The 21,484-nt window shown below is 43.1% G+C and overlaps 2 protein-coding genes across 4 annotated transcripts in view; both read right to left on the minus strand.

Moving 5' to 3' along the window:
* Positions 1 to 198, minus strand: part of LOC142497598 (circularly permutated Ras protein 1-like) — a 37,432-nt gene extending 37,234 nt beyond the window's left edge. Inside the window, exon 1 of one of the 3 annotated variants that reach the window (XM_075605620.1) lies at positions 118 to 198. The gene's annotated coding sequence lies outside the window, so the exon portion shown is untranslated. Of the gene's footprint in view, positions 1 to 54 lie in introns of all 3 variants that reach the window. The other 2 variants (XM_075605618.1, XM_075605619.1) reach the window with 2 other exon arrangements.
* Positions 199 to 2,039: 1,841 nt separating this feature from the next.
* Positions 2,040 to 21,484, minus strand: part of GYS1 (glycogen synthase 1) — a 33,168-nt gene continuing 13,723 nt past the window's right edge. The window contains exons 3-16 of the mRNA XM_075605622.1: positions 18,445 to 18,636; positions 17,968 to 18,153; positions 14,807 to 14,951; positions 12,742 to 12,859; positions 11,834 to 11,954; positions 11,648 to 11,754; positions 9,785 to 9,844; positions 8,797 to 8,875; positions 8,491 to 8,604; positions 6,977 to 7,103; positions 6,031 to 6,126; positions 5,722 to 5,885; positions 5,216 to 5,296; positions 2,040 to 3,666 (exon numbers count right to left, since the gene is read on the minus strand). Coding sequence (XP_075461737.1) covers positions 3,343 to 3,666; positions 5,216 to 5,296; positions 5,722 to 5,885; positions 6,031 to 6,126; positions 6,977 to 7,103; positions 8,491 to 8,604; positions 8,797 to 8,875; positions 9,785 to 9,844; positions 11,648 to 11,754; positions 11,834 to 11,954; positions 12,742 to 12,859; positions 14,807 to 14,951; positions 17,968 to 18,153; positions 18,445 to 18,636 — 1,914 coding nt within the window. The 3' untranslated portion in view covers positions 2,040 to 3,342. The remainder of the gene's footprint in view (positions 3,667 to 5,215; positions 5,297 to 5,721; positions 5,886 to 6,030; positions 6,127 to 6,976; positions 7,104 to 8,490; positions 8,605 to 8,796; positions 8,876 to 9,784; positions 9,845 to 11,647; positions 11,755 to 11,833; positions 11,955 to 12,741; positions 12,860 to 14,806; positions 14,952 to 17,967; positions 18,154 to 18,444; positions 18,637 to 21,484) is intronic.

The raw sequence follows: 21,484 nt of genomic DNA on the forward strand, positions 1-21,484 counted from the left end.
GTGGCACAGTTAAGGAGGACTCCGATAGAGAATAAAATCCTGTGTATCCCTTACATGATCTTCCTACCTGTTCGGGCTTCTCCTCTTACAGAAATTAGTCCTCCCGTTTGTACAAACCTGGCACAACTCCCAAGACACCTGTACAGGTGTGGTGCTGGCACCTCGGGTCCCTCCTTCTTCCCTCTCCCAGCATGGGACGTCACCGCTGTGATCCCAACAGACACCTGTGTGCAGTACTGACAAGAAACACCAGAGGGCAGCCCTGCTCTGTGCATAACTGAGTCAGATTAAGAGTGTCAGTGTTAGTTTAAAGCTGCAGTTCAAGCAATATCCTACATGTGTTTTTTTTAATTAGTATTAAATAAATCAGTTCTGTACTATGAGGAAATACTTGTAGCATTTAAACAAAAAAAATTTAATACATTTTTAATGTTTCTAATGTAGGAAGCATTTCCAAAATGACAGCCCCCTTCCCCTTCTGGTAGGTTCTAGCTCTTGAGCCCCGACCTCTCTCTAGCAGTGAACCAATTGTATCTAGTAATTGCCCAGTCAATCATATTCCAGGAACTACATTGCCCACAATGCTGTACAAGAACTGAATTAAATAGCCCAGAGCAAGCGATTCATTACAGGAGAACGCATCGCTCTGCAGCTTAGCTAATCACTTGTCAGTGTGCAGACTGTATTGATGCACATATTGGATGGGGGGGGGGGGGGGGATGTTTTTGCTTTAACTGCAGCTTTAATACCTTGATGTCACAAAAATGTATGTTTAGGTTAAACTTTAAACCTAAAATAGATAATGGGAACATTGCCGTTCTCGTTCCTGTTACTGTATATACCGTTACGCATGCAAGTTCAACAGCTATATGAGATTTCTAAACCATCAACCTTTTTACACGTAGTATTACATTCTGTGGATCAAGTAACTTCCGCCCCCACGTCATTAGCTGGCACAAGCAGGGCAAAGTACACTAGTTAATATATGTGTGTGTGTGTGTGTGTGTGTGTGTGTGTGTGTGTGTGTGTGTGTGTGTGTGTGTGTGTGTGTGTGTGTGTGTGTGTGTGTGTGTGTGTGTGTGTGTGTGTGTGTGTGTGTGTGTGTGTGTGTGTGTACACACACACTATTGCTTTTAGCTTAGAGCCATTTGCCAGTTACGTAATACCTGACCTCATAGCTCCACAAACTCGTGGACGACTTCATTCTTTTTTCATATAGTGGCAAAAGGGAGAAGGAAATAGAACGAGGGGGAATATACAGTAGTAATATAACCTTCAAGGTATTGCTAAAGCTTTTATATATGATCCCTGTCCTCGGAGTGCTTACCTAAAATGTTTCAAGCACCCCCTATATCACTGTAAAGTGACCATTTATTTTGCTTTAAATCATCCACATCTTAAAAACGCTTGGTCATTTTTCCCCCCCCCTTATACTCATTAGCACTTTTAATATGGTCTGTGAGCACCAGATACATGGAAGGTGATGCTTAAAGGTTCAGCGTGGCATAAATTGCTCACAGACACCTACAGTAGATGTGGATATCATAACATGTATATTGGCTACAAATTATCCCAAACTAGAAAGTGTTGCAAAATATCTTGCACTGCTTGGAGGTGGGGTAAACCAGCTACAGACATCAAAGGATGCTTATAAAATTCATTAAAAATGGCATGGAGTTTAACAATATATATATATATATTTTTTTAAATGCAGTAAGTATTATATAATGATACAGAACTGATTTATTTAAAAATAAATACAATATTTAATGTTTTGCTTCCTTAAACAGCCTTTTGTATGAACGCCACTAACCCTTTCGTTCAATGCTGGCCCCTGGTAGTGAAGGTATTACACATAATTGAAAGCTATACCTGCTTACTTAAAACCCCTTTTAAAGGCCAGATCCACTAATGGGAGCTCAGCTTTAGCACGCTATATGAAGGGGACTAATGCCATGCGCTAAATCCATCACGCTTTTGTGGATCGGGGACCTCAGGTTCTTGAGAGAAATGATACACCAGAAGGAAAAGAAGGTAGCCCATTTTTTTCTAGATTTAAAATTTTTATTTTGAAATAACCATAATGTTTTTTTTTCTTATACAGTAGAAGTTACACTCTGCTTCTTCATTACGTGTTAACTGGGTGCAGCTATAGGGTGTCACAGGGATCCCAACGTGTCTGGAAACCAGATACAAATAGAGAAAGCAAAAAAAAAGAAACAAAAGATGTCAAGTGCTTAACATAAATATAAAGTCCGTATTGGGTTTTGGACCGAGGACGAGGCACACACACTGAACGGACAAACAGCTCAACCGTTCTCCTTCTAAAAGCAGCACCCACTGTTAGGACGGGCTGCACGGGGTGTCTGGGCTGTGAGTCCATCGCTGCAGCAGGGCCATTTTAGATCAATATATCAAACTCCTATAATGAAGCTTTTAGCAACAGCCCTTCAAGTCATACAATGCCCCGTCACGTAATTGAGGCACGACACATTTTTAACTCCTGTAACTTCAAAAGATAGCAGCTAGATTAAAACTGTTTCTGACAACCGTGTTGGTGGAAATCTTTCTGCAAGATCCAGGGACCTCGTTAGAACATCGCAGTACAGGGGAAATACATCCGAACAGGCCTACATTATTAGACTATTTTATTACTGGCAATTAACGTACGTTTAGAAACTGCAACCATGATGCTGGGAGGACCTCAGGAGTATTGCAGTATTCTTGGTGCTCAATCACATGGGATAGCCAAGAATATCACATACTAAAGAGGGAATACAAGAGCAACATATGGGGAACGGTTGGATTGGAGAATGGAGCGAGCAGACTGGTAGCTATTATAGAGTGAATACTTTCGTTCAATACAATAAGGGATGAACCAGAGGCCGTTCTTGATGACCAGTTTTTTCCCCAAATCTCCTAGAACTAAAATAGAGCCACCAAGTTGCAAGACTCTTGTATGGATTAAATCACAGCCCAATGCTACTTTCAAGATCATCACTTTAACCACAGGGAAAAGACATTGTTATATGAGGGCAGAACAGGAGAAGGACAACTAGAACTTGAATCAATAAAATATTTCCATTCCCTTTTTTGACCTCTGAAGGCTAAAGAAAAAACATGAGGATAGTAACATGGTTTAATGAACCAGCTGGAGTGAAGCGCTGGCATCAAGACGACTGATGGCGCATGGATATTTGGCTACAATTCTAAGTAATGAGCACACGATAAACACAACCGTTTATTTCGAGATGTTGTGTGTTCTCCTCATTCTTCGTTTTAATGGCAACCACCAACAAATCTTAAATCGTGAATAATAGCAAAAAGAAGGAATGGAGACACTTAATTCCTCTCGTCGATGAGTGAGCTAGTGGGGCTGCTGAGGTCACTTGGGCTGCTGGGGTTGGTGGGGGTGCTGGCGTTGCTGACGTTGTTGTAGGAGGTGGCATCCATAGAGCCTTTCTTGGAGCGTTTGTGCCACTCGGGGACTGGGCCCATGGTGGCCATGGCCGGGGGTTTGATGTTTTGACGGTCTTTCTCCGCCTCCTCCTCCTCATCATATCGTTCGTCGTCCTCTTCTGTTTCGCTGTGATGTGGGCTGGAGTGGCGGGACAGGGATGGAGATGGTGGCACAGAAGCTGGGCGCGGGTAGCGGAATCCCTGGGCCTAAAAAACAATACACAAAGCAAAACCCATTTATTGTGAGGCACAGAGGTCCTCCTGTCTACTGAACAAATCTGCTGTCAAATCCTTAAACGTCTGGGATATGGAGAATTATAGAGGGGCCTGGGATATGGAGAATTATAGAGGGGCCTGGGATATGGGGAATTATAGAGGGGCCTGGGATGTGGGGAATTATAGAGGGGCCTGGGATGTGGGGAATTATAGAGGGGCCTGGGATGTGGGGAATTATAGAGGGGCCTGGGATGTGGGGAATTATAGAGGGGCCTGGGATGTGGGGAATTATAGAGGGGCCTGGGATGTGGAGAATTATAGAGGGGCCTGGGATATGGAGAATTATAGAGGGGCCTGGGATGTGGGGAATTATAGAGGGGCCTGGGATGTGGAGAATTATAGAGGGGCCTGGGATATGGAGAATTATAGAGGGTCCTGGGATGTGGAGAATTATAGAGGGGCCTGGGATATGGAGAATTATAGAGGGGCCTGGGATGTGGGGAATTATAGAGGGGCCTGGGATATGGAGAATTATAGAGGGGCCTGGGATATGGAGAATTATAGAGGGGCCTGGGATGTGGGGAATTATAGAGGGGCCTGGGATGTGGGGAATTATAGAGGGGCCTGGGATGTGGGGAATTATAGAGGGGCCTGGGATGTGGGGAATTATAGAGGGGCCTGGGATGTGGGGAATTATAGAGGGGCCTGGGATATGGGGAATTATAGAGGGGCCTGGGATATGGGGAATTATAGAGGGGCCTGGGATGTGGGGAATTATAGAGGGGCCTGGGATATGGAGAATTATAGAGGGGCCTGGGATGTGGGGAATTATAGAGGGGCCTGGGATGTGGGGAATTATAGAGGGGCCTGGGATATGGAGAATTATAGAGGGGCCTGGGATGTGGGGAATTATAGAGGGGCCTGGGATGTGGGGAATTATAGAGGGGCCTGGGATGTGGGGAATTATAGAGGGGCCTGGGATGTGGGGAATTATAGAGGGGCCTGGGATGTGGGGAATTATAGAGGGGCCTGGGATGTGGGGAATTATAGAGGGGCCTGGGATGTGGGGAATTATAGAGGGGCCTGGGATGTGGGGAATTATAGAGGGGCCTGGGATATGGAGAATTATAGAGGGGCCTGGGATGTGGAGAATTATAGAGGGGCCTGGGATGTGGGGAATTATAGAGGGGCCTGGGATATGGAGAATTATAGAGGGGCCTGGGATGTGGAGAATTATAGAGGGGCCTGGGATGTGGGGAATTATAGAGGGTCTTAGTGCAGAAAAATGTTCGTAAAAATTCCCCCAAGTTTTTCACCTCCTCCACCAATTCTTTCTAGCTTTGCCCAATATCTATGAACTCGTGACTTCGAATCGGAGTGCGTTTTCAAAACATGCCCTTACTGGTTATCCAAATCAGTCATTTATAATTGGGTTCTACTCAGTTCTGTATTCTATATCCTTATATTTTGAAGGCACTATGTACTGTATAGGGTTAGTGCTACATTACGACATAACACCCGTTCGCACAGATGTACTCACCGCTGTAGGCTCGTGGGGCTCATAAGTGAAGTTGTCAGGAAACGCCTTAGCCAGAGCCATGTGCCGCGCGTACATATAATACTGTAAACAAGAAGAGAAACACAACCTCTGTATACTGCTGTATCTCCTGGCATCCCAATACGAGTAGAGCCTCACTAGAAGGCCAAATCTGCCTTCCAACACAGAACACAAATGCGAATACAATAAAGATCCATCGAAAGTGCATGGAGTTACTGTATTATGCTTGACACTTCTTATCCCTGCTTCAGCAGAAGTAGCTCAATCAGCGGCTCAGTCTATGACTGAGCCACCTGTGCTGAAGCAGGGATATCCTGAAAACCGGACTGGTTGGTGGCCCTTCAGGACTGGAGTCAGCCATCCCCGTCTTACACTATTAGAATAGTGGTAGCGATTTTCCCACTAAGTGGCGATTTGCCATGCATTGCAGTCCCCAGATGCATCGCCACCAGGCTTCAAGCCATGTTGAGATTGGGTCCATGTCTTACCCTTCCCAGATATTTCCAATCTAGCAAGTCGGAGAGGCGCTCGGTGCGGTTCCTCTGGATGATGCGCTGCCGTCGGGTCTGCTGACAGAAGCTGTACAGGAAGGATGTGAGCTGGGTGCAGGATTCATCCACTGAACGGAACCGCCGGTCTAAGATGTAAATACCTGTGGGGGTGAACAAGGGGCAACGAACATCAGAGGGAGGGGAAGACAAGAGCAAAGATGAAGAGATGATATCAAGACTAGAGGGATCCCAAAAGGAGGAGGAGAGGGAGGGGGGGGAATAAGAGTGCAAATGATGGGTGCTCACCATAAGCAGAGGGGTCAGCAATGTGCTCCTCCATAAAACACCCAAACCCAGACAGGTTTGTGGAAATGCTGGGGATTCCCATGACCGTACATTCAGCTGGAATGAAAATCATTAATGGCATCCAAACACAATTCATGAGATAGAAGCACTCTGTGGGGCAGGGCTGGAGGCAAATCTGCCTACTTTACAGCCCATGACATTAAGGCTCAACTTTGTTTACATAAAACAAGCATGTAAAATTCAAGAAGTTCCCTTATAGAAATATTGTTTTAGGAAGTCAAATCATTTCAGACCATTCAAGACACACCCCTAAAAGCACATGACTTTAATCACGTGTCGGATCCATAAACCAGGAGTCCAGTCACAGAACTCTTACCAAAGAGCTGAAAACGTTATTACAAATCATTCACGTTTCAAGTCTAGTTTTGCATTTTTTGCTTTTCTTCCACGTACCCTTTCCGATAACCGTGCTCCTAGGTTTTATTTTTGTTTTTCCATTGATAATTCTGATTCTTATTGATGAATGTAATCAGGCCCACTGGGTTTCCATTTCACTACCCAGAATCCTGCAACTTAACCACTGTATGACATGTGACAATAGGGAGATTCAAACAGGCTTGTGCACTTGAGGAAAACATGCAAACAAACACAGTCCTGGGTATTTTATCGTTGTTGTGTTACCGGCAATTTTACCCCTAGTAGTCAGTATTGCTGACCTGAGGAAGTCTCGAAAGCTTGTCTTATAATATCAATTGTTAGTCCAAAAAAAAAAAAAAAAGATATCACCAAATACAGAAGTACTCATTTACTCCTAGTAGAAAACCCAATGTTTACAATGTCCAGTGCCAGAGAGGCCATCAGCATAAAGTGTCTTAATGCGTTGATGACCACAATGTCAGCGAAATGTTTAAAAAAAGAAAGGTACTGCTGGATATTGGGCTCTTACCAGGTGTGTACCCCCAGGGTTCATAGTAAGAAGGAAAGACCCCCAAGTGGCATCCCCGTACAAACTCCTCATAGTCCACTGGTAAAAGGGGGCTGGTAGAGGAGAGAAACTCTGGGTGGAAAATTACCTGAGAAAGAGAAAATAACAGAATTAATCATTAGTATAAAGAAAAGAAAAATAAATTAGGAGTGGGGAAAGTGTGATCGTACAGATGTAGCCCGACAATGAGTCCCCCTGAACGGAGGAATCGGACCGTGGCAACCACTGGCTGCAAGGAAGCTGCAGAAAGGCAGTCATGGAGCAGTCACTGCTGCTGCAAACTTCCAGGTGATGCAGGAAATGGATTTATTGCCATGCAAATCCAGTGATCACTAAGCAGGCTACATCTGCATGCCAAGCAACGGGGTAGGGAAGCTATGGGGAGGGGCGAGGAACCACATGTAGGATAGTTTGGGATGAGGTTACAGAAGACTTCATGAGTGAACAACATAGGTTATTTAAAATAAGCCACTAAGAGGCAGCACCAAGAAGCTCATATCTGGATAGTTACAATTAGTAATACAAAGGATCCCATCGCTCATGCCACAAGACACACAGTTAAGATAAAATGTCCCGGTGCACAGGGAAATATGAACTGATACAAACACTGAAGAAGTGACCAGAAGGTCACAGTAGTCCCTTTAATGCGCACTCAGAGACAAAAATAAGAGTGTATGGATAATGGGATATACAGATCCACTGGAGTTAGCTGAACACACTACCTAGTCCATAAGCAAACCAGAAGGTATATATCTAGAAGACCAATCTGAACGTAAAATCAAAAAATAATAAACTTTTAATAGTATTTCAAAAACGCAGAAAAAAAATGAGTATACACAGTGATGTTAAAAATGAATGGCTAAAATCCCCAGAGCTGAGAACGTCGAACGGAAGAGACAGGTGGAGGCAAAAATGGCCGGGGGGCCTAAGTATGTAAACCTCTAAGCACCAGGCTGTATGCAGACAAAGCCATATGCAGACACCAGGAGACCTCGTCGTAGGTAGGAGAAGACAATATATGGTTGATACCCAGTTGCCTCTATAGTTGCCTACACAAGACATACTTGAAAATGAGAGGTAACTTTCAATGTATTACTTCCTGGTAAAACATTTTATAAATAAATACACAGGTGCCAAATATGATGGACAAAATGTATAGGGTAAATAAATCACATAGATACACCTCAGGATATGGGCAAACAAGATAATGTGTTACTAGGAAACACTAGTACTAGTAAACTACCGAATATTACAAACAACAAGTAGGTACATTGTATGTGCCATTCCATTAACATAAAGAAAGAAAAAGTGCAGGCATAATCGTTAAAGTAGAAGTGTGAATATGGTCTGACGGTGGAGCATTGTAGGAAACAGAGATGGGCAGGGAGTGTGTTTGTTTGACCAAGCCTGAACAGGTGTGTTCAATGCTGGGTACCCTGGCCATGCAGTGGCACACATGGTGTGTTCTCTCTCACCTTCACACGGTCAGAGCTGCCGTTGAATAGACCAATCCTTCGAATTGTGCTCAGGATGTGGTCTGTGGAGTCGTCCAACATGTTATGGGTGCAGATTGGAGGGAACGAGTGACGCTGTGGAGAGATTATATAATTATCCAGCATTCCAATGCATCCCATTCCAGCATTGCAAATTCTAGAAAATATATTCAATAAATCCCTATGTGCCTGGTGATTTAAAGACATTTGCAGATCAGGCATTTGTGTAACCTGTTTGTATCTGGAGCATGCAATGCACAGATCCTCCCTGTTTTCCATTTACATTACCTGGGTAGCAAAAATGGCTCTCTTCATCATAGTGAAGTCTTCCTTATCTAGCATCTTATTCATATCTGGTAAATTCCCTCTGCAATGTAAATGATAAACGATCAACAATCAACCTCTACCAGTAAAAAGAAAAAAAACTTTGTTTCAGGAACGGGTTATCAGATTGAGCAATTCCAATACTCCAATGTGTGTTTGTTTTTTGACACAGCACCGATAACGCTCAGAGAAAGTCTTACGTCCCATGCATGGCACACCTAGAAATGAAACCCAACGAGTTTCCAGGTAATCCCAGTGAGGTCCCTTCTTATCACATAAGAGCTGGTTGTCAATAGGCCCATGAATGTATTATGTTGGTCAAGGTCTTATTATCAGAACATAAAAAATATGAATGTTCTAAATTCAAAATAGAAGTGGAAGTCCCTTGCAAATAGTGCATGGAGGGAACATACTTCAGGGTATTACATTGTCACAAGTGTGAAAGTGTCATTGCATTCAGGAAACCTATGGTTTCTGAGCCAGAGTCTTCATGGCAAATGATATACACTAGTATCGGGATGCAGCCATGTTTGATTTAGTGGTGGGAGAGAGGGGGGGGGACTATTTGTGACCCTGGATGTATCAGAGAGGCTGAAGTTCAATACATTAAATGCAATACTCATTTATATGGCGTGTGCTTCTTCTGCTCTCTTCCTTGGTGCTGCCTGATGAAGAAGAAACAGGGAGGAGAATACATGGTCGCCATAAAAGCAGCAGCAGAGACATTAGTCAAGAATCTCCATGTATTTCAATCTGTCAGACACTTCCAGGGTCATAAATTATATCCCAAATCCCATATTGCTGCCTCATGTTGAAATCTAAAATACAATTGCAAGTCTTTTTTTTTTTTTTTGTACAGCTCTTACCAACTAATATTAATGGTCTCTCGTGGGCAGAAAGGCATTTACACTAGCGTTGTAAACAGATTGTCAAACACCATAATGACACTCACACTAGTAGCGACTCGTACAGCTTCTTTCCAAACTTTTCTTTTACTGCATTGGCCGTATCCCTGGAGAGAGACAATAGCACACGAAGAATGATCAATGTTACCAGCTGCTTCATTAGGTTTAGGAGTAACTACAAAAAGAAGGAACCATATTAACCATGCACAATTCTCCTCCTCACTTATAAAAGCTTTACACCCTTTGGCTCCGCCTTACATCTCCGTCCTGACTCTTGCTTTTTCCACAAGGATGTGGAAAGCCCTCTCCCGCCTAAAACGTCTCACTCACTGCCCCACACCTCTGCAGTGTCCCTCAATCTCCGACTGGCACCTTCTCTATTCACCTTTAGGACCCTTCTTAAAACTCACCTCCTTAACGAAACATATGGATAGCTCCGCTGGCTGATACTATACATCTCAGATGCACTGATCTAGCCCTTTGCAGATGCACTGATCAGATCACCTTCCTACTGTCTCTGTAAGTTCTCCCTACTTACCACTTAGATTGTAAGCGCTTCGGGGCAGGGAAACCTGTTCCTATTGTTACGGTCATGTCTGAAGCGCTTATTCCTATTTTGTCTTATAATATTATGTCACGTGTGTTACTGCTGTGACGCGCTATGCACAGTACCTGGATGGTGCTATATAAATAAAGATATTCATACATACAAACAAACAAAGACAAAACAAAGAATGCGAGTGAACAAAGCGTGACCAAAGCGGCCAGTCATGTCTATGGTAGAGCCAAGTCATAGCCACAGAGACCTCCACAGGGCTCTCACTTCCCAGTCCAGGTAGGCACAGGATGACATGATGGTTTACAAGGCTGCATAAAAACCTATTAGGCTACGGCCCCGCTGCCTGCGCGTCTGCCAGGCTGGCGGCGCGGGCAGCAGAGTCCCCCGGTCTGCAGTGAGCTGCAGGGGGAAAGACAGGGGGAGGGGGGGCGTGGCCGTCACCGGGAAGGTTTGCCCTCATTGGCTGAACCGCCAGGGTGCGTGGCCTAGCGCTCCGTCGTGAGTCCTGATCTCAATTCTCTTGAGAGCAGGAAAAACTGTCGGCGCTGTGCAGCGCCCCCCCCCCCCCCTCGCAGCTAGCCCGGCCCCATTGTGTGGCGGCTCTTGTCCCTGTGGGCGCTGCAGTAGCCAGCGGGGCCCTGGCCTTACGTGCTACAAAGCAAGTAATGCACTAGTAGTGCGAGAGAGACCTCTAGTGGTCAGAACCTAGCAGTGCTGTTCATTAGGTCTTTGCTTTGATTAAGTACTAAAAGGACACTTTTGGGATGCACACACAATAGGTCTAGGTATCAGCATGGGACTCTTTGTGAATCATTTGTTCAGCTACGCTGGGAAACGTTTGTCTGTTGTACAAACAAATGTGGTAAATACAATACCTACATATACACACGTATTCTTTTTAATATATAATGATCACACTGCCATAGAATGTGAGTTATTAAACCACAGGGACAATGTTTTGACCCTCTGATCTGTATCAATACAATACACATTTAAAGACTGGAACTTTCGCTTCTAGGCTACAAAAGCACAAACTTGGTTATAAAATTAAGTGATGCCATTGTATTTATGGAGATGAAAGTATTTCAGGACACACTTTGCAAAATGTTAAAAAAAATGACCACTATTTCATTTTACGGTGTACAAGTTGGACCGATTTAATAAAAGTATTGTTTTGGAGTGTATTCGTCAAAGTGAAGGCAGTGTTAACATGAAAGGAGATCAAGCGTGAAACAAAGCCTCTGAAAATGAGGAACCGCTATTCCTCCACTTACCTGTGTGATACTAGCGGTCACTGTGGTATTAAACATCACTCTCCCTTACTTCAATCCCCATATACTGATGTACTCACCACAGCTGTTTCCGTACTGCTTGACCCTTCAGAGTTTCCACATTGAAGTTATTGGTCCTTGCTGGCATGATGAAAAAGGCGACGATGGTAATGTCACTCTGATTAGCCTGGGGAGTAGATAACCACGGGTGATATAGATCTCAGGACAATCACTACTCCTTTCAACCCCACCCCTGCTCGCCTTACCCTGAGCAGGTAGTTGAGCCTGGCCAGGGCCTCCAGGAATACGTCCGCTCCTTTGTTTGAGAACTCGTAGCGCCCAGCGATGAAGAAAAACAGAGTCTTATCCAAATTAAAGTCTAGGTGTCTGAAAGGAGGAAGCACAGAACAGAATGAGAAGACAGATGAATAACACCCTCTCTGGTGGGAGGTCTGCAGTGAAAAGGGAAGAGAAGGAAATTAATAATCAGGAATTTTAATAAATCAGGAATTATAATACATTTTTTTTTTTACACCCCCTCCTACCAAGCTGGGAAAGAGGCTTCCATAGAAGCCACCAGAAGGGAAATGTGGACTCACCGAGGTTATCATTTTGATGCCACTTACTAACAAGGCTAATTATATTGTCTCTTTTGATCACCGTCTTTCTGCATTACAATTTAACCCTCTGGAGGTTTTTTCCTCGTACTTTACATTGTAGGCCCCTCTCGTCGGAAGAAGGTTAAGACAGTGAGCAAGAGTGAAACTGACAGCCAGGCAGTGATAGGGCTACAGCCGGAGCAGGTTGGCAATAAAGATAGTCACGTTCACAGTTGAAGGATAAGTAAGCAACTAAGGGACCTAGAGCAGGGGTGCTCAATACCAATCCTCAAGCCTCCCACACCCAACAGGTCATGTTTTCAGGATATCCCAGCTTCAGCACAAGTGGCTCAATCAGTCCCTGCTTCAGCACAAGTGGCTCAGTCTTCGAGTGAGCCTCTGACTGAGCCACCTGTGCTGAAGCTGGGAAATACTTTAACCCTGACCTGTTTGGGGAGGTGGGGTGGCGAGTTTGAGGACTGGTGTTGAGCAGCCCTGACCTAGATCCCAGCATGACAGTTACTGCATCAAGGGAAGTCAAACAAACAGACTGGCTGAACAAGCGAAAGCCTCACCCATAGAAATGGCCCCGGATAAATTCCTGGATACGGTTCTTGCTCTGTGCGTGCAAGTTCTGAAACTCGTGCATGGCGGAAAACTTCTTTACATTCAAGCCATTGGGGGTCACTACGTCTGTATTTAGGAGGAAGAGAAAAAAAGACAAAATGAGGGGGATAGTGGAAGAAAGACAACAAGAGGTCAAAAAAAAAAAAAAAAAAGAGAGAGACCAAATAAGTAATACAAAGAAACATGGGATGGAGAAGGAACAAAAGAAACAGACAGCAATGGGGGGGGGGGGGGGGGGGAGAGGCATGAAGTTGAATTAAGAAAAAAAGTGGACTAGCAGTACCAAACCCAATGTCTTATGATAGGGAGGCACATCTGAGCCAGCTCGTCTAATAGCATCCACCGCAAAATAGGAAGTGCTGGATAGATTCTATTTCTATGTCCCTTCCAGCAATAGACCAGGACATGTTGCGTTGGCTGACAATTCGAGATCAACCCTGATATACATAACCTCCCCCCCCCCCCCCACCTGTCCACAGTGACTCACTCATTATAAATATGACACTCTGTTAAGCTAAAGAATTCCAGTTACAACCAAGAATTCCCCTATGCAGCCATTGTGTAATAATCTGGATTTCTTTTCCGGGTCTATCTTTTCGAGAAATGTTGAGTAGGGGATGGGGGAGGAGGTAAAGAGAATTTGACATCTGTGGCAAAATAAAGTGGTTAGGCCGTTTGAACATTGGGCTAGAAGCTTGGGACTTCAACACCTTGAATTTTTTTAGGTTTCTTCAACTAAGTCTAAAGTCCCTTTTTTTTTTAGACCTTACACAGTTTGAGGATTTATGTATGGTTAAGGAACACCAGAAGGGATTACATTTCCTATGTATACAAGCTCATCTCGCTAGTTGAGCGAGTAGTTAAACCACGCTTTGTGTCTAAATAGGAAGAGGGGGTAGAATTAGATCCAGAAGACTGGGAGGACATCCTGGCAGTTGTAGCAATGAAGAGAATTAAGGAATCGTGGACGATAGTGCACAAATCTTAGATGTCTCTTTCCCATTGGATCCCTGGTAGACCTTATTGTGGAAACCCAATGATACGCTCGGTAAGAGAGAGAGAATAAACTTATAGTTCATATCTATTCAGCAACGTGATGTGAGATAGCAGCGGAATTGAAGAAGCACAGTGCCCAATCCGTGGCTCAAATTAGAGCTAGGATATGGAAAGTTTTCGTAATGGAAAAGAAAGCGGACCAGTATACGAACAGACTCTTTACTCAAATGTATAGGTGTTTGGGAATAATGGAGAACTTATATAGGTGTAGCTAATTTCCCAAATATTATATTCAAAATATAATTAGAGTCATGGGGACATCCATAGCCTTTAATTCACCCAAGTTTATTTAATTAACTCTTGGACTTGTGAGGGAAATGTTGTTGCGAAGAGCATGGTATCATCGTCCGGGGTCTTGGACCAAGCACCACGGATAGTGATAAGTACCTACTGTATGGTTGGACCCATTGAGACCTTTAATGTAATGTGTTTATGGTTTAAACGCTGTAACCTTGTGGGTTTTTTTAGTGTTCCCTTTGTGCTTTATTCCCTTTTATACATTCTCTACCCCTTATGTTTTTTTTATATGAAGCTTTACAATAACATTTGAGATGATAAAAAATAAAGATAATATAAGATAATGAGACATGTTTTAGGAAGCATCGCGCTTCATATGGTTTACCCAAGCAACTCCCAACCTGTGATATGGAAAATTTAAAACAAATCATATAGATCACTTGTGTGGCTTGAAAGCCTCATAATTTTGCAGGTCAGAGAATAACTACACCCCATAAAATAAGTATTTACAATACGATTACTTCTACAAGTGGTGGTATATGAAGTTTTGTTCTTTAATTATGGCAGGACAAAACAATATTGTTGGGAGACACTGGCTCAACCCTTTCCTTAGCACCCTAGAATCTATTCCAAGTTTCCCTAGCAATAAGGATGTACACGGGACACTGGCTGGTGTGTGCAAGATTCATAGCGCTGGGACTTGGGTCTTCTCCTTCTTACCAGGCTTGCGTTTCAGCAGATGCTCAGCTTCTATGGCAGTGATCTGAGACACAGTGGTGAAGACATGACTGCACTGGACAGCCGCTCGTTCCATGCAGTATCGGTGATAGATCTGACGATCCCCGGCCTCCTTGTCCACGTTAAACTGCAAACAGCATTTCACCAGTAAATACTTATGAGTTCAGAGGCGCTGCCTACAGGGGTCTTGCAGATCTCTGGTGACAGGCACTAGAGACACAGGGCTTCCCCTTAACTGTTCCTTGCCATGTTACCATCATTCATTGTGCACACCACAATACACGCACAGACAAGCAAATCGTTTTTATAGTATATAAAATGTCCTTTTTTGCCACTGCATAACCAGAATACATAATGACAAAACATCAACTAATAGGAGTGCAAATAATATTCATTCTCCCTTATTTGTAAGAATTACTTCCCATTTAAAGGAGCAATAAGAGCAATATCCTACATGTATTTGTTTAAATAAATCAGTCTGGTAATATTAGATTATATTACTACCCTTTTTTTTTTTTTTTAATTCATCTCAATGCCATTTTTAATTTGTTTTAATATACAGTACTGAGCATCCTTTGATTTCTATAGCAGGTTTAGCCCACCTCCCCAGCAGTGCAAGATCTTTGCAACACTTTCCTGTTTGTGATAATCTGTTGCCAATATTCCCAGCAGTTTGAGTTGCAAACTGTAACAATAGATAATGTTACCTTAGTAATATAAGGATACATTGTAGCTGCTGAGTTACACTGACTGAAGGATTGATTTGAAACTGAAAGACGGCCATTTAGTCAACCCTGGGAAACAGGATCTTTGCTGATCGATCACAGGAGAACGAATCGAACGGCAGCTTAGGCAATTCATTTTCAATAAAAGGTATATCATAGGTAAAGGCTGCATATATCAAAACAAAAAACAGATGTATATATATTTATTTTTTTAAGCGGCTTGGATTGCCTCCTTACGGTTCTCATTCTTCTGTACGATGTCCAAGTGTCATTTAACCCTGAGGGTTTTGTTCCATCCATTAAATCTCAGAAAGATGTTACACACTGGTCAAACGGTTTCAAAGGAAAATAAATGTAGCGTTTCCATCCCCGATTCTGGGCCCATTTTGCGAAAACGTTTGTGTCGGGGGGGGGGGGGGGCAACTCCAGTCCTCAAGGGCCGCCAACAGGTCAGGTTTTTAGGATATCCCTGCTTCAGCACAGGCGGCTCAATCGAAGACTGCTCTACCTGTGCTGAAGCAGGGATATCCTGAAAACCTGACCTGTTGGTGGCCCTTGAGGACTGGAGTTGGCCACTCCCCGGTTTAAGTTATATGTATATCTTCATGCAACAATGCTAGTCTTGGCTGATTGGAGGGTGGCAACCTCCTATCTAATTGAAGCTCACTCCCTCCCACATTTAAATGGTTAAAAGCTCACTCCATGGCATCTCCCACCATCAGGGGAACTTGCCTGCATGCAGTGTGATTGTGACAAATCTATTACAGAGTGCTTTTCCTGGTAATGTACAAGTTAATAAAAGCTTCAATCAGACTTAGAACTTTTGCAACTTATATTGACAGATTTATTATAAATCATTCTTCCTGGCAATGCACAGGTTATTAAGAATTTATATTAGTGTAGGGACCCTTGAAACGTGGTCTACCGTGCATTTGGCTCAAGGGCTTACAACAATTTGACCAAAATGTTAAACTAAAAGACCATTTTATTTATACATATATATTTAGGCACTGTACCGTATATAAGTTTTTCTGGATGTGCACTGAGCTTTGTCTGTGTTTTATGTTATGTCTCTGGTTTTAATATATATTGCCATGCTCAGTAGCACTCCTCTGTGAAACTTATATGCTTATATATATATATGTTGTGGGTATTTTGGGGGTTCAATATGAGCTTGTAGGTGTTCTGTATGCAACAATGAAGAGAAAGAAAAACCATGAAGCTTTACATGTCTTATTAATAAAGTATTAGCACAATTTATACTTCAAAGGGGCAATGTGTTTTGCTTTTGTTTTATTCGGAAGTTAGGTACCACGTATTTTCCTTTGGGTGACTCTGAACGGGGAGGTGTTTGTCAATCATGCGTTTCCTCTACCCTTATCCCATCCTGTCCTATCAGAGAGAGAATAAGTGAGGGAGAGGAAGGGGCTGAGATTGCCTGTGCAAACCCTTGTTGACCACATAATTATGACATAAAAGGTTCATAGGCCAGAGGAAATCAAACCCATCTCATGTCTCGGCTTCTCAAGTTTACAATCATTTAAAATACTGTATATACTTATAGATGTCTGAATTTGCTAAAAACATAAAATCACCCACATTTAATCCCTTCAACATGTCACTGCCATTAGTATACCAGTCCTAGTAGGCACTGACCTTTAAATAGCCACTCCTACTTGTTTATCCTCTCTGTATTTGCGCTACAAATCATAGATGCAACACCCAATTTTGACAAATAAAAAACATTACAATCTGCAAAAATCAGAAATAATCCTGGATCCCGGTGAGCCCCCCAGAAATAATCCTGGATCCCGGTGTGCCCCCCAGAAATAATCCTGGATCCCGGTGTGCCCCCTAGAAATAATCCTGGATCCCGGTGTGCCCCCCAGAAATAATCCTGGATCCCGGTGTGCCCCCCAGAAATAATCCTGGATCCCGGTGTGCCCCCCAGAAATAATCCTGGATCCCGGTGTGCCCCCCAGAAATAATCCTGGATCCCGGTGTGCCCCCCAGAAATAATCCTGGATCCCGGTGTGCCCCCCAGAAATAATCCTGGATCCCGGTGTGCCCCCCAGAAATAATCCTGGATCCCGGTGTGCCCCCCAGAAATAATCCTGGATCCCGGTGTGCCCCCCAGAAATAATCCTGGATCCCGGTGTGCCCCCCAGAAATAATCCTGGATCCCGGTGTGCCCCCCAGAAATAATCCTGGATCCCGGTGTGCCCCCCAGAAATAATCCTGGATCCCGGTGTGCCCCCAGAAATAATCCTGGATCCCGGTGTGCCCCCCAGAAATAATCCTGGATCCCTGTGTGCCCCCCAGAAATAATCCTGGATCCCAGTGTGCCCCCCAGAAATAATCCTAGATCCCGGTGTGCCCCCCAGAAATAATCCTGGATCCCGGTGTGCCCGCCTTTACCGTTTTCAAGTTGTTGTAAAAGTCCACGCTTCCAGCACACAGGTACCGCCCAAGAAGTGTGGCATGTGTTGTGAATATAGTAGCCACTGGGAGCTTGCGTACACGGCACAAACATAATCCCACACCAGAGAGCCACTCGTGGAAGTGAGCGAGGATAAAGGGCTTCTCATCACATTGGGCAGCAAACTGAAAGACAGAGAAATAAATAATAAATGCATGAGTACCGCGGTCATCTTATTTGCCGTTAAATTAAATTTTTAATATGCATCTCAGAGTCAGCGTTTCCATTTGACCTGCTCCAAAAAGCTCAGATATCTTCAATGAGATCTGCTGGGAGTTTTGCAGAGACAGGAGGAGAAGTGTCTGGCCAAGATGGTTGGTAACTACAAACATTATAGATATGGCCAACGAGTTCAGACAATTAGAAATAGAGAGAGAAAAAATACATTACAGGCCCATCCAGGCTCAATTACCCACCTCACCAAAGAACCAGGCAGTAAGAAAGCCAAACAGGACGGCATCATTGGCTTCCCGGTCATACCATGGGATGCCGATGTCACAGCTGTCCCACAACTCTGTCTTCCAGCGGTCAAGACTCCAGGCGGTTGCTGCAATATCGATCAGAATGACATATGGGCTCCCTTCAATCAACCAACGACCAAAGTACACCTGTGGGGAAAAAAAAAAGGAACTCAATCCATCAGGAGGCGCAGCAGAGATCTAAAACAAGAGCTCGTGGCTCCCTGCGCAACCCTGGTCAAGTTACTTTTGCCTTAAAAAAAAAAAAAAAAAAGGATTTACTTTGCTAGTGGTGCATCTACAGTAATACGAAAGGATTTAAAGCAACAGTGAAAAAGCAATAAAAATAATTGTACACAAGGTTGTAGCCAGTGTTAGAATTAGCTTGAATGCGACGCTATTCCCTTTCAGTGGTAATCCTTGAAATACTCGGATTTCTATTGTTCTCCTGGTTTTCTTCGCTTGCAGCTCTGCTTCCTATTGGTCACGGGGAGGATGCTAAATATTGTAAGAGAGCGTCTGCACAGGAAAGGAACCGTTTATGTAAACTGATGTTCAGAGTGTTTCAAATAAAAAAAACTTGAGCTGTAAGAAGATGAAGTATTGTAGGAATACACAAAAGGGAAAATGATATTGAAATGGGGAACTACGCATGGGAGTTACGGAAAATATTTATCCAACAGGGAATCATTCTGTAAATCTTTCAATCATTAACCTTCTCATTTTAATACTGACTACCCTTAAAACTTGCCCCAAAATCAAGCATCCCAATAGCCTGCACTCATGGTTACTGTCCCACACTCAGTCACTCCTACCACCCATTGTGACCAAGCACTGGTATCTACTGCACTTATTCCCTCACCTGCTGTGTCTGCAAGTCTCCCAACATACCTCTTAGATTGTAAGCTCTTCGGGGCAGGCATTTCCTTTCCTATTGTCTGATTTTGCTGCACTTATTGTATTATTATAATTCCCTGAACTGTATTCTTTGTGAAGCGCTGAGTACACTTTTGGCGCTATATAAATAAAGACATACAATACAAACAAGTGTTAACTGGTTTCTAACAAAAAAATCTAGTACATTTTAAACTTTATAACTATAGGTGTGAGGGGAAAAGCCATGCAACCATGACAAAATGACAGGTCTGTAATCAATATTTTAATACCACAATATAAAAAACCCTTTCCAAATGCATCTACCTTCTCTTTACGGTATATGTGGATTTTAAGCTTGCAGATGAGTGGAAGTTGCAGATTCCACAATTAAAAACAGAGTACAGGGGCATTCTTGGCTAAAGTCCCTCTGCTCCGGATTCTTCAGCCCAAAAGGATTAGAACGTGCTACTTCTCTCTTAGTTTAAAGAAATCATTCAAACCCTTTTAATTTTAAGCCCAACATGTGCAACTGACGCTAGTTCATAGTTTACATTTTTTAGTATACTTCTAAAATAAAACGTTGCGTTTTAATAAATGTACAGGCATTAGACCCCTCAAACCTTTTGAAGTTTTTCTGACCAAAAAGTGTAAGAACGAATGGTCTCATATCATGGATTTATACATTTATTATTGAACTCCACAGCCGTTACAAAAACATAAATACCAACTCGCCTGGGAACAGGACATTGGTTCAAAACGAGCTGCGGACATTGGACTCTGAAGGCGCATACTGTACCAGTATTGAGGTATACGAGGGCGTCCTCGATCACAGTGGTATTATAAGTGTTTTATTATTCTATTGGTTACATTTGTAATCTGGTTAGAGAGAGCTCCCTAGTACCTTTTTTTACCATTGGTTCACAAATGAATGGAGAATTGTGGCCTGGGGCAGGATTTGGAATAATGCCACTACTTGATCTGGCTCGGCTTACACGAGACAGGCTCAGGGGAATGCCCCATTATTCATTCATTCATACTGGAAAGAAGAGAGACTATAATTTTTTTTTAAAATAAACATAGAATAGCAGCGAGCACTCCACTAGATGTGTGTGTGGGGGAGGGGGGGGGGACGGAGTTTATTGAACAGGCATGTGAATCTACTGAAATTGTATTTTTTTTTATACATTCCACTCAGGATCTACTACAACTACACGATCAGACCCCGGTCAGCATTTGGTGCACTGCATTTCATGTTCCGGTAGAGAGAGTACTAAAAAGGCACGCATGCTCTACAAAAACTCTTCTCAGGAAAGTAGAGACTTCATCCAGGAAGTCACTTGACCCCAAAGTATTTATTTGAAATGACCTACCCAGCGGATGCTCTAGCAAGAGGAAGACTCTTATTACCCTTCTGCTGTGTGCGGCCAAATTGAATGTATCCTTTTATTGTCAATTCTAGGGGTCCCCACCCATTACCTCATGGTATAATAGAGTTTGGAAATTGGTGGCTATGGAGAAATGTACATCTTTAAACAAAGAGAAACCATGGAAATACTTTATTATACGGGAGTCCTTTACTAGATACACACAGACAGATAATAGCCATTTTTTGAAACCGGTATCCCTACAAAATATAACTCTTATAAAAAGACTGGAGTTCTCTCTTGCCAACAGCATAACTCTATATGCAGGAACAATGGAAGTGACCTAAATGTACTTTAATGCTCAATGTAATGTTTTCTATTTTGCCATTATATCTGTAAAAATGTATACAAATGTTTCTATTATACAAGTGAAAAATCAATAAAAACTAAATATAAAAAGTATGAGGTCACCTGGTTATTAATGCCTCAGTTGGCGCTGGAGATGACCACTACTGCAAGTTAAATTTGTTTTAATTAGTCTTTTATTCTAATGTTTGCTATTACTGATTCTAATTCTAATTCCAAATGCCCAGAATGTAGGCCAATCAGAACATGTGGTGTACGGAACCTCTGAAAAAGCACTGGTAGGCAACTTGATAGATATATCCCGGGCTCGAGGGAGAGTGCTTTTTTCGCACTGTCGAATGCTTAGCTGCGGAGTCACAACGTCACGTGGAGTCACGTTGCCAAGGCAACAC

This window comes from Ascaphus truei, chromosome 6 (genome assembly GCF_040206685.1).
Source record: "Ascaphus truei isolate aAscTru1 chromosome 6, aAscTru1.hap1, whole genome shotgun sequence".
Lineage (NCBI taxonomy): Eukaryota > Metazoa > Chordata > Amphibia > Anura > Ascaphidae > Ascaphus > Ascaphus truei.